General features: G+C 39.9%; 1 protein-coding gene across 1 annotated transcript; it reads right to left on the bottom strand.

The window, feature by feature from the left end:
• Positions 1 to 2081: 2081 nt before the first annotated feature.
• On the bottom strand, positions 2082 to 11299 carry tyk2 (tyrosine kinase 2). The gene is made up of 24 exons (XM_085404277.1): positions 11122 to 11299; positions 10406 to 10579; positions 10165 to 10288; positions 9953 to 10082; positions 9702 to 9865; positions 9132 to 9510; positions 8854 to 9039; positions 8391 to 8548; positions 8176 to 8293; positions 7891 to 8074; positions 7539 to 7657; positions 7285 to 7446; positions 7092 to 7179; positions 6763 to 6887; positions 6284 to 6419; positions 5743 to 5894; positions 5476 to 5626; positions 5286 to 5389; positions 5020 to 5209; positions 4582 to 4700; positions 3117 to 3289; positions 2916 to 3033; positions 2701 to 2811; positions 2082 to 2610 (listed from the first exon to the last, which is right to left on the bottom strand). Exons 2-24 carry the CDS (start codon positions 10575 to 10577, stop codon positions 2494 to 2496), a joined length of 3480 nt encoding a protein of 1159 aa, XP_085260403.1. The 5' UTR covers positions 10578 to 10579; positions 11122 to 11299; the 3' UTR covers positions 2082 to 2493.
• Between the last annotated feature and the right edge of the window lie 1582 nt (positions 11300 to 12881).

The raw sequence follows: 12881 nt of genomic DNA, 5'->3' as shown, positions 1-12881 counted from the left end.
ATGCTTAGTACTAGACATGACTCATGGTAGATTCCTCATTCTCCATTAGCCTGCAGTCCTTGCAGTACTTTCCTTCAAATACATGTTGAGAGCTCTCAGCAGGGAAAGCTCCCATTTAAGCAGACACGTCTGATGCTGACAGTTTGTAATACACATAACTGTGGCAGGACAGATGTCTTGGAGCTCGTGCTTCAGCTTCCACTTGCTGTATGCGTCTTACTCAAAGCGTATGCAGAACAGAAACACGAACACCTGCTGAATATAAATAAATGCTGAATTTGGCAGATTGTTCTTTTTCAGTTCTACGCTTTAGGCAATGCGAGGCAAATTTTTATTTGTATTGTATATGTCGTACATAAAGGCAGTTAAAAGTGATTTGCACAATGCAATGAAACAACAGACCATATAAAAACAGCATAATAATAATAAAATGCAAATTAAAAGAATATAACCCTATTTAAATGCAAAGCACAAGAAAGTGAAATAAAATAACTCCACACCAGTTCAATAAAAGCGAGTGTAAATCAGAACTTATAGCATGAGTAAAAGTGTCATCATTACTTTAAAGCTGTGGCCTCAGTTGGAGCAAAGCTCAGAGTGAAACTTGCAGAATTTTAGCAGTGAGAAGCATAAAGGCTAAAAGACATTTCACCATGTTTAGTCTGAACTCTGTAAACCACAAGTTGACCAGTTCCTGCAGATCTAACACTATGATATGACCCTGAATTAAAGTGCATATTCAGCTGAAAGCAAGTACTATGATCTAAGAATCTAAGTAATACTCTCATCTTGGGGTTTGTCAGTAGCAACAGCTTTGTCAACTGCATATGTTTAACGTCTCATGGTCTTATCGTGGAGGTCAGTAATTATCACTGCTTTACTGCAAGACAAAAAGCATGAATGGGCTTTTCTAAATGTAACAGTGTCCAACTTCAGCTATGATTTAAATGCCAGAATTATGATTTAGCTATGGTTTTCATCTGTCCAGTTAAAATTACATCATCAGTGATTCAGAGGAGGTCCTTTCAGATTCATAATTGGATAGACTATCTACACATCCCCACTTTAGTGTGATCCAAGCCATGTGGGCCCTGTTTTGGCTAGACAGAAACAATTTTCCAGCATATGTAGAAGTCTCCTGTGCGGCACCAAGAAGCAATAACATCAGGCTATTAAGACTCAATCAAAAATCAGGTGGTATGTCATTAAAAATTTTCTGAGAGCTGAGTCAGTGCTATAATGTGAGCTGAAAGCTGCCAGAGATGCCATTCGCAGAAAATGAATGGTTAGCTTTGAAAGTATTTTCTCAGTAACGTCAAAAAGAGTTTGCTTTTTGTTTTGTTTTTTAGAAAGGCTACTTGGAATTGACTCATCCTTGTTTCTGTTTTCATTTGGAGCCTGACAGTTGTAGTTTTCAGGAAGAAAAATAAGGAGCCATGTTTACTATATACAACAAAATCTACCGCCAAGTGGGATTTGTTTCTTTTTTTTAAAAGTATCAACTAGCATGTTTCCATTAAAGATACTGGACAGAGTCAAGTGCCAAGTTGTAGAGACTGTTTCTCTTTGTAGATGTCATAGCCAATCTGAAGTTTACTTCCCTGTGACTTTACACATTGTCTCTTCTGATCTCTTGTAGCATATCCCCATTGTGTTTGCAGTTAACAGCTCTATACTTAAGAGGTGCCATTTTGAAAGCCCTAAGAGTTTTTATAAATTCAAAATAAGATTGGACTTTGTGTTTAATGATTCTGAAAAAGCTTTAATGAGTAAAGCTCTGGTATGATCATTTATGCATTTGTGTTTTGACAGTTTTAAGAGTAACGGCAAATAACAGGCAGTCATGCACCAAAGAGAAAGCAGATGTGTGGAAACAAAGAGGCATGAGTGTTTTGGAAGGAAAGCCCCTGTGACCATGAGTGTGAGCCCTGAGACTGGTATCAATGAAATTCTCCATATGAATTTCAAAAGCAACCCCTTAAAATAAAAGCATTACAAGTACATATCACTGATAGTGTTGTGGAATAGTAAAAAATGAGTGAAAACCAGGTAACACGTAGACCCACTGATGGAGTCATCAGTCTATTTCAGGCTTTAATAAAATAGCTTGTGGAAAATTGTTTATTAGATTCTGAATTATTCATTTAAAGTTTATAAAATTAAACAGTCAAAAATGTACAATAACTAAACAAAATGAAATACAGTATCCCTCAACCGTACACAAACTGTTAATACTCACTGTGATATATGCAAACCATTAACTCTTGACAAACATGAAGTTTTTGCCCATAAAATTCATTACTGTGTTAACATCACATATAAGAGGATAGCAGTGTGCTTTTATTATGAAAAGGTTGCAAATATATCTCTTAATAGAGGCAAGAAACACATTACTGGCTCCCCTTAATATATGGTTGCCATTGTAGCAAAGCGATGACTTGTAGTCAAATGGATTTCCACATAGTCCCCGTCAGCAAATCAGCATATCTGAGACTATGAAAAGGACTGCCAGTATGCTTGGCGTAGGCTCTGAAACTTTTTAATTAGGGACTCAAAATCTGGCCGTTCTGAAGGATCTGCACTCCAACACCGCTCCATTAATATCTTCACCTGTTCAAAAAACAAGTAATCATGAAAAAAACCTATACCATTCATAATGCCAAAAAGTACTGAACTTGATTTATGGGCTTCTGAGCTTACCTCATGTGGGCTGTCCTTAGGGCAAGGCAATCGCAACCCTTGTTCCAACAGTTTTATCAGTATCACCACAGTCATCTGTCCTTGAGCTTCCTTCATCATTTCAAAGAACTTCTGCAAAAGATACATAAGAACAGATTGTGTAATTCACACAGAGATTGATCGATAAGGCCGGTTCAGTAAAGAAATACTTGAAAAAGAGGCCGGTGATGACATACATCTGGAGGGCTTTGGCGACGGTCACAGCGGGTCAGGATCTCATACAGTGTAACTCCAAAGGACCAAACATCAGAGGAGAAGGAAAATTTACTCTCTTTCAAGCACTCGATGGCATACCTACAAAATTTTTAAAAATGTAATTTAGAGGACAAAGTCACACAACAACACAATGAGTGACAAGTCTAAGTGCGTAAACTGACCAGAACACTGGACTGTCTCCATCCTCACGGACACGGTAGTAGATCTCACCCTCAGGGATGTACTTCGTCAGGCCAAAGTCTCCAATCTTTACCAGACTGTCATTTTCCACCAAGACATTACGGGCAGCCAGATCGCGATGGACGTATCGCTTTGAGTGCAAGTAATTCATCCCCTTAAAAGAAAATAACAGGAATAAAAAGATGGATGCCATTTTTATTTCAAAAACAGCTGCTATTTTAACCACGGTAAAAAGCAAAAAAACGTGTCCCTACGGAGAGTAACTCCTTCATGCCTGTCAATCAGTCTGCAACAGCAATTCAGATAAAAACAGGTCAGAAAAGCTATTTTTACAGATCTGTGTGTGGTGATCACTGAAATCTTCTTCTAGCAATATTAAGGATTAAATTTATGGCTCTGAGCAAGCAATCTAATTATCTATTAAATATGCTGCCATTAAAATTGAGCATGTGCATTACTCCTGTGGTAAAGAATCATTAGATGAATATTTTCCATTAAACACCATCACCAGGTCTAAATGTCAGTTTATCCAATACTTTCATCTACAACCAGAAACCTGCAAAGCAAATTGCATTCCCCGCAGACTCAACTGTATCTTTGTTTGCTGACAACTTTGCATGCCATAACAGAGACCATTAATGTGATAACTATGCCTCCACACCCATCTACACCCTAGAACCGTCGCTGAAACATGTTAGATCAAAATAATTTCACAAAAGAGCCTCGCAGAGCCCTGTTCTTAATCTTCTGCAATATTTTACACTTTTTAAAAATCAAGCTTCCCATCAAGAGCCCTTAATCAAAACTAATATTACTTTATTATCAACAATAAATTCAATCAGAAATTGGCTATTTTTTCCAAGGCTGCTATGAAATTATGGTTCTGGGTGTTGAATGATTATTTCCTGGAGGACATTTCCCAGGTTACTGAGAGAAAACACAGCATAACATAATGCCAATGCAATCAAACTACTTATTTCAGACAGAATGAATTAATGACAAAACACACACACAAAAACAGAGTGCTGTAAAATGGAATTAAAGCTTAATGTGATGGATTATCTCCTTCAGGCTATTACACTGTATGCTGCACAAAAGCAAACAGAAAAACAGAGACTCTCTTCAGAACAGAGAAGAATACAAGCTGACATCTCAGCAGTTTTCACACCAGAAAATATGAAAGTTTAGCTGAAGCTAGGAGCGGAAGTCACGACCACTCAAGTAAAAGCAGACCAGCTCAGATTCAAGGCCAAAAGGGTCTAGACATTTAAAAAAAAAAAAAAAAAACAGTAACAAGTGTAATAATAATAAAAAAAAGTCATGTTAATTTATGAAAAAAGAAGTATGTACAGTAACTCATTCAAATGTTGGGCTGTACGGATAGACACATATGGTGTTTACAAGTAATACAGCGCTAGCACAAAATATTAAACCACCACAACTCACCTGACAGATCTGCTGAGCAAACATGAGACAATGAGACAGCGGAAGGTTACGTTTGGGGAGGTAGTCTTTCAGACTCCCCAGAGGAAGGTACTCCATTATTAGTTGGACGACTTGCCCTCCTGTCAATGGACAATGCAAAAGTGAATTTATCTTCCTGACAAGAAAACCTGTTCTTATTCTGGTGCTTTGCTGTGCTGCTCAGCATGCTGTGTGTTAAAAGCTCAAAATATTGACATACAACACAAACAGTGGTGCACTTCAAATGGATTTCCAATATTTACAGAAGAACAGCAGGGACCAAAAATCAATTTGCTGAATGATCCACTGAGCACCGCAGGTTACAAGAGCTGTACTGCACACTCATTTACACATGCAGACTCTGTTGACATATGGCTCAAACAGATATTTAAGCAGACAGAAAGGAAAGCGAGGACTCACCCAGTTCTGTGCAACAGCCCTTGTATTTCACAATGTTGCTGTGATAAAGAGATTTCAGGATTTCAATCTCCTTCATCCAGCCGTCAGAAATTTTGTCGTTTTCTTGCTTCAAAGACTTCACAGCCACCTGCTCTCCCTTCCCGTCATTGGCTGGGTCATACAAGTACAGAGTCACCTTTCCAAAGTGACCCTATAAACAGAAGAATGAGGAGATGATTACTCCAGCTAATACAACGAAAAGCAAACTACTGCTGTGTGGTACTAACCTCTCCTAAGATCCGCACTTGCTTCAGGTAGCGTTTATGGAACACAGTGGGGTCTGTGTTAGCTGAAGCTTCACTGGAAGGCATAACAGACTGAATGACAAAACCTGGATGAAGAAACACACACTTGTTTATTGAATGAACTGCAACAGAGTTTTAAAAAAGGAGATAAAGTAATCGAGCAAACACTGACCTTTCCTCATGAGTTCTATGAGTTCTCTGTGCACCTTGCGGAATGACGGCCTCTCCTCAGGCTCATAGGTCAAACACATGTTGATGAACCTGGCCAACTCTGGGGAAGATGGTTCAGCTAAGTGGCCCTTTTGCTGATAAAAGCGCTCTTTCTGGTTGGGGTGGGGAGACTCAAGTGTTAAGATTACAATTCAGAAGAATAATATGTGATGTGATACTTTGGGTTGTTGAAAGAGGAGTAAAAGCCCGAGCTGTAGCACATGCCTACCTCGGACAATGTGTTGAAGTTGAAGGGAAGATCACCGTTGTTGTAGATCTCAAGCATCGTTACGCCAAAGCTCCACTGGTCAGCATGGCTGCCTATGTTTGAACCACTGTCAATGCACTCAGGGGCAATCCATGGGATACGTTCCAGGCGCTCTGCATGGCACAAAATAATAACACAAGTTAGTGTAGGATATTTATTCTGGCTTATCTGAAGGAGAACTCCTCCTAACTGAACTAAATAGATGGTGACAAACACAGAAGCATCTATAAAGTTGGTATTCAACATCAGCAAGTGCAAAACAAATAACGAAGAGTTTTGTTTTACTTTCGTGCAACTCTCATCTCGACTTTTTATTTTTGACACACTTGAACAACATATTTTAAACCAAACCTGCAAGACAGCAGGAAATGGTTCACGAGAAGAGATTAGAGATTTCCTGTTTCTAAATCTGATTGCAAAGTACATAAATTAGAACACTCTTGAAGCTGACCGTGTATAGAGACACATAACACATAAACTGAAGCGAGGTGGTGGTACGGACCTTCCCGTGAAAGAACACTCAGAGCAATTCCTGGGTCACTCAGCTTGATGAAAGGAGTAGTGTTAGGTTCTAGACCATTTTTCACCAAAAGGATGTTCTTGGCACAGACATTTCCATGAACCAACCCGTTGGTTTCCTAGAATAAGGAAAATAGCACCGTTGGTCAAGCAGAGTGTTCTTAAAAATAACACAAACTGTTACTGCTATTAGTCAATAGGCAAAAAAATTACTTGGAGCACTTATCTTACACTTTGCTGTGATATGACATTTACTTCACTTCCTGCCTGATAGCAGCATCTCAAAATCAAAACATGGCATGCAGTAAGAAAGAACTACTACTTGTTTCTTTTGTTCAATCATTTTACACATGGGTCTGCAGCAGCTTATTTCTTAGAGTAACACTGGATAAAAAAACTTCACTGAAATCAATTAGATTTACTGAAATATAATCAGTGTCAAAAATAAGGATTAGAACGCACAAGATAGTCGAGGGCACTGGCAAGCTGTTTTGCAACAATGAATTTCCACCCAGCAGACACATTCTTTTCTCTGCGAAGGAAGACATCCAAAGGCCCGAAATCCACAAATTCCTCCACCATGATGTCTGCAAAGACAGGAACAAGTCTGAGAGGTTTGGTTCATGATATACGCACGAGCAAAACGTAAAAATAGAACATGGTTAGGGTGATTTTGCATATGCAACATGGTTTTCTTAGTACTAAAATCAGAAATTTGACTGTATACACTGATGTGTGTGATGGGGAAATAACAATGAGGAAGTGAGGATAAACAGTGCTACGTCTCTTACTTTCAGATCCTTTGACAGACACGCCATATACAAACACCAGGTGACGGTGGGATACCTGGCACATGAGACTTGCGGTTTCGAAAAACAACTAAGAGGAGTGAAAACGTAAACGTCAGAACAGACAAGATCATAACAACCGTTTACATTCAGCATAGTAAAGTGTCATTTTTTGAGTGAGTTTCAAACAGCTTACCAGAGCAATATCTTCATGGGTTTGGTCCAGAATCTTAAGAACGACTCGGTGGCCTCGGTGAGAGTTGTTGTTGAACTCGTCATTATCACTTTCCTCTCTTTCCTGCGTTAACAGCCGTCCTGAGTAGATGTTAGTTCTGGTGCCGCGACCCAAATGCTGCTCCTGCTCCAAAATAAAACACCCGTACAGTCAGCTACAGGACAGAGGACAACTAATCCTCTATGACTATGAAGGTGGCGAGTGGACATTGTCACCTGTTTGATATCTTTGTCCTTGATTTGGGGGAACATTAGACGGGTCTTGTAGGTTTGGGATAAGGGCTCGGCGTGAACATCGCATTCATTGTGTCTCCTCACCAGAAGGTTGGATAGCTCTGCACCACACACAGCAGAACAGACACAGTCAATTCTGATTAAAAACCTAAATATCACCTAAATTCCTAAACAGGGATACGAGTACCCCAATTAGTAAGTAGGAACATTAGCGCAACTATTACAGTTAATTTTAAAAACTGAGTAGAGGTGAACAAGGCTGAATTCAAAGGGGGCTTCAACAGGACTCTAGAGGCATAATATTGGATACATGAGCAAAACAAGGAACACAAACCTCCTGATTTTGGCGAACAGCATTTTTTGACAGTAAAGCTGTCCGAACCAGACTTGAGGACAAACGACTTGAGGCTATCGGTGAGCTCCTTCATGCTGGGGAACTGTCGTTCCAAGCCCTCCAGACAGAGCATTGAATCCTTTACGTGAACACGAAACTGCTTGTGGCTTCGCGTTACACCATCCTGTATGCACAAAACACAGGTGCAGGGAAAGTATCGGGTTTATTTTTCGACCATCATTACACTGCAACTACTTCCATATAAGAGGGTGGGTGTTGACTCACCTGATTCTTGATTAGAACAGCTAGGATGATGCAGTTATAGTCAACAACACTCCAACGAGCGAGGAATGTTCCCTCATCCTCTGCCTCCTTTTTCAGCTTAGACAGCACAAACTCATCACTGGAAAAACACACAGGAGTTATGACATAACACACCATGTTTCTTTATAGCCTTTTCTGTGTCTGAATGTGCATGTATATAAGGGTAGAAAACTCACTGCATAGGTCCATGCAGTAGATTTGCTTCACTCCACACTACCCTTGGGGGAGCCACTTCATGACAAAGATAGTGGTGGGCGTCTGCAGTCAGTCGGTAGTATCCATCTAGGAGGGAGACGAAGGAATGGGCCTCCTGGCTGGAGATCATCTGAACCTCCTACATACATATACAGAAACACCACTACCTTACAATCAGAGCTCCCACCTACTGACACATACAAATTCAAAACAGGATAAATTGCCCAAAGCAAAGTCAAAAACGAGAGGCTTTATAGTCAAACACATATAGAATCTAGGCAGAAATGTATAGTGTGTTGTCTATAAAAACATCCTCAAAAGACTGAGCAATTAGTTGAATGACTAAAAACACTTTATCCACTGGACTAATGCATTACAAAGACATTTACCAATTAAGTGAATGCATTGCAGCTTTTACATTAAAAAACAAACAAGTGGTCTCACCATACAGAGATTGTCTCGAGTGCTGATGCACACATTAGAATCAGTAATGGCTATGTGAGTTATTTCAGGGAACTCGCTGAAGAAGGTCCAGTCATTGGGTGTGTCTGCATCTGGTTGGCTGGAGTGCTGTTTTGGTTTTCTCATGTAGTTTATGTAGCCATTCCCCATGTAATTATTTGCCTGTGCCTGGGTAAAGAGATTGAACAAATTAAAAAAAAAACCCCAAAAGGCCACTCAACCAACATATACAATATGCCAGCATCAGTGTCTATACAGACCCTTTGAGCAGACACCTTCCTCCACTGAATCCCTTCAGTACCGGACACCGATATTTCATGTGATATTGGGCCGCAGAAGTTGTCTTTTGAACCACACTGGGCGTGGGTGGTGCTGGAACACGAGCCACTTCGGTCATCTTCGTCCCTCAGATCCAGGCGGGTTACGGGGAAAGTCTCAGTGCCAAAACGCGGTGCCAAGTGCTCGAGTGTAGCGATGTACTTGTACATGATTTCCTCAGTGCACAGGTTGCCCCGATCCACTGTGTGCTGCTGGAAGGACCGCACAAAGTCTTTAAACACTCGCTGGATCCTGAGTTTAGTCAGGAAGTTGTCTCTGGAAATGTGTTTGGCGAAAGATCTTGGAACGCAGTCTAGAAAGCTGAAAAAAAAGAGGTATAGTGATATTATCTGAACTTACTGATTAGATTGGATTAAAAAGACATTTGTTACAGTAGCAGAAAATAACATTAACAGTACAAGATATAAACATATTATAAGCCATTTAAGAATGAAAGCTTAAAACACTATTTGGAAGGAGGGATTGCGGTGTGATCAAGCCAAAGTATATACCTGACTTTTGAAGCTACATCTTGCAAAGTTGATTCCGTTTTAATTGCCTGGTATGAGAGGTGAAGCACAGCCATTCCCAAACTCTCATTTTTGAAGCGAGTCTGCTCCTCCTCTGTCTTGACGTATTCCATTTGTACCACTTCATTCACAAATTCATACTTAGCCTGATTTGGAAAAGATACTATATTATTGTCAAGACAGGAACATTATGAGTGTAAAAGCATGCCATTAAAAAAAAACCCCAAAACAACCTGGGAAAATAAATACTCCAGTGAAGTTGTGTCAAGTAAAGGGAAACCCCGTTTTGAACCAGATTTGGGAGGATAGCGGCACATCATGGGCTCGTTTTCATTCAGTCCATGCCAGTTCCGAAAGTAATACCTAAATACAAAAAGACTATATCAACATCCTCGCTGTATGTTATCTGTGTCACAAGTACAGTGTTAAACAAACACAGACTCACCTCATACAGTAGCGAAGTACAAGGCTCGGGTTTTCCTCTGCCTTAAATATGTGGTTTGGGCTGTACCAAAAGTGTCTTTCTGGGTTGTACAGCGCAAACAGTGAATGGCACAGAGCCGTTATCCCTGAGGAGGAAACACTGATGTTACACACTGTTGCCACTAGCAGGCTCAAATACCACATGAAAAGAGAAAACACTTTCATTTCTGGACTGTGCATTTGGTGGAGCCTTTTCCTCTTACCGATGGTCTCTGCTGCAGAGATACACAGCTGCTCCGCTGTGACCTCTCCTGTGGTGTGAGACAAATATTTCTTCCCATCTTTTGTCCAGAAAAGGTAGACATGGATGCCCTGATCCTTCGGAGGCTCACTCAGGCCTGAAAACGATCCTGAAGATCTGGACCTCCCTCCCATTACTGACACACACAGACAAACGGGAGTTTGACCACAGCTTTAAGAAAATCAGCTACATAAACGTGCTGTGGTATACATAAATACTAAACAAGAGTAAGTTTAAAGCTTCTTTAAAATAAAATGTATTGCTTTTATTATACATTTCTGTCTTTAAAAAAACAAAACAAACAAACCTCATAGCTTACCAAATAACAAAAAGAAAAGAAGAAAAATATGCTTTAACAAATATGACGTCAGAAAACCCGATCAATATGTCGATAGGCCTATCAGGGATTACACCTTATAACGTATTGTTTACATCACGTCAAGCTACTAACTATTCGAGGGCACCGATTAAACTATACGGAGACGCACAGTACAACAAAAGTTTGCTTTTCCCCCTTCTATCTGACGTTATATAAAAGCAAACTGACCGCGTTATCGCGAGGCCTAAATCAAGCCTCGTATGCACTTAACAGCGTACGCGACACCACAACAAGGAAATATATCAACAGCAAGTCGGAGCTGTAAACTTAGCAACCTGTGCGACAGTAAAATATCTTACCGTTTGACGAGCGTCTTCTAAAAGTTTCGCATTAAAAATAAAAAAACATAAAAAAGACACCTCAGCACGTCAATATGATTGACAGTTAAAGCTTCATAGTTCTGCGAGCGTATTTCCCCCACCGCCGCCTACACTCTCGGGTTCTCGCGAACTGTGAGCAACGACGGCAACGCGCTGCTTCCCGAAACCAAGACGCAGGGCCACTCCTTCCGTCGCTAGCGTGCGGGTGCGCATTAGCACGTACCTTTCAAAATAAAACGTTAAACTGTTCCGCTTAATGTAAATCAAAGACAAAGAAAGGAACAAACTAACAAAGTAGAGGAAAGACTCTTAATAGATATATGCTTGTAATAATATCTGTCCTATGATATTATTACAAGCATACATCTATTATCTTACTTCTCCTTCCGCACAGCCAAAAATGTAAAGTAATAAATCTTTCTCCCAGACTCATAGTCCATAGATTAAGTCAATATTGTATTTTCTACCTGATTTCATTTGGGGTTTTTTTTTGTTTTGTTTTTTTTTAAGCAGGGGCGTTTACAGGATTTGTTTTTTTCATTAGGGTGTCCCACAATGCAGGGAATTTCCATCTTTCTCAGTTCATTACACCTTAAATAAGATATAGAAAACTGTGTGTGTTGAAAGTGGTACTGCAATAAAATAGTTATTATTAGCTATTGTTATTACACCCACACCAATGACCAGGAGCTTTGGGTAGTGACTTAAAGGATGACATCACGGGGCCAAAATGAGCTTACTCTGCAGGGTGTCTGGGCTCTATGTCAGAGGTAGGCCCAGTCATTCAGGAGGGACTCTGAGTAAAGCTGTTGCTCCTCCACACCGCAAGGGGCCAGGTGTTCTGGACCTGCAAAAATATTATCACTCTATACCGGGCTTCAGTTTTACAGATGTTAACCTAAAAATGATTCCTATAACAATATTAAACAAACTCTTGTGCCACTTTTATACCATTAAAACATCCAATAACAACTCTGCATACCTTTTGGTGGCATAACCTATGCCTAACCATGTCTCATTTTTCCAAGTGCAATATCCTAATTGTTGATTTATGTTCTCATTAGACACACTTTGTTGATATGTTTAAGTCACTTGTTTTGCATTTTAACATGGGAACAATGTATATTTTAAAGTTTAATGTTTTGGAAAATCTTTCCCTGGAAACCTGGGATGAATATTTCCTTCACTGGCATCTCTCTAAGACTGAATCAAAAACATCCAAATAAACAAATCAACTTGTGCTTGCTAAAAGTATTGGTTTAGACCTAATTAGTCAGCTCTCATGTTTTGAAGGTGAAAATCACACATCAGATCATTTAGGATGCAGGTGTCAAACTCCAGGCCTTAAGGATCGCTGTCCTGCTTGTTTTCCAGCTAACCTGCCCTTGTAGCTTCTTATTGGCAAAACACACCTGATCCAGGTAATAGCAGCAGGTAGGGCAGGGATATCTCAAAAACAAGCAGGATGCTGGCCTTCGAGGACTGAAGTTTGACACCCACGATTTAGGAACATCATAATGGCATGCCTAAACTTCTTGATGTGGCATTAAAGCTTTCTTTGAAAGCTTGAAATACAGCTCTACACAAGACCTCAAAACACAACTGAAATAAAAGTCTATTAACTGATTTATTAAGTGTTTTAAGTTGAAAAACACTGTGCAACTATCTACCCATGTGTCTTGCGCAAAGTAAACATCTGCCAAAATAATTAACTTCTTTGTGATGGCCCCCCAGTCCTC

Source organism: Rhamphochromis longiceps, linkage group LG4, assembly GCF_057381845.1.
Source record: "Rhamphochromis longiceps isolate RC_006_pf linkage group LG4, R_longiceps_female_GT1.1, whole genome shotgun sequence".
Lineage (NCBI taxonomy): Eukaryota > Metazoa > Chordata > Actinopteri > Cichliformes > Cichlidae > Rhamphochromis > Rhamphochromis longiceps.
This window is presented reverse-complemented; position numbering and strand designations above follow the sequence as displayed.

What these genes read in the sequence shown, in the direction of transcription:
- tyk2 (XM_085404277.1), bottom strand. Translation starts at nt 10,577, where the DNA reads ATGGGAGGGAGGTCCAGATCTTCAGGATCGTTTTCAGGCCTGAGTGAG. An exon ending in CTACTGCATGGACCTATGCA is followed by an intron (nt 8,294 to 8,390) that starts GTGAGTTTTCTA and finishes GTGTTTTTCCAG; the next exon opens with TGATGAGTTTGTGCTGTCTA. An exon ending in GAGTGTTCTTTCACGGGAAG is followed by an intron (nt 5,895 to 6,283) that starts GTCCGTACCACC and finishes TGTGCCATGCAG; the next exon opens with AGCGCCTGGAACGTATCCCA.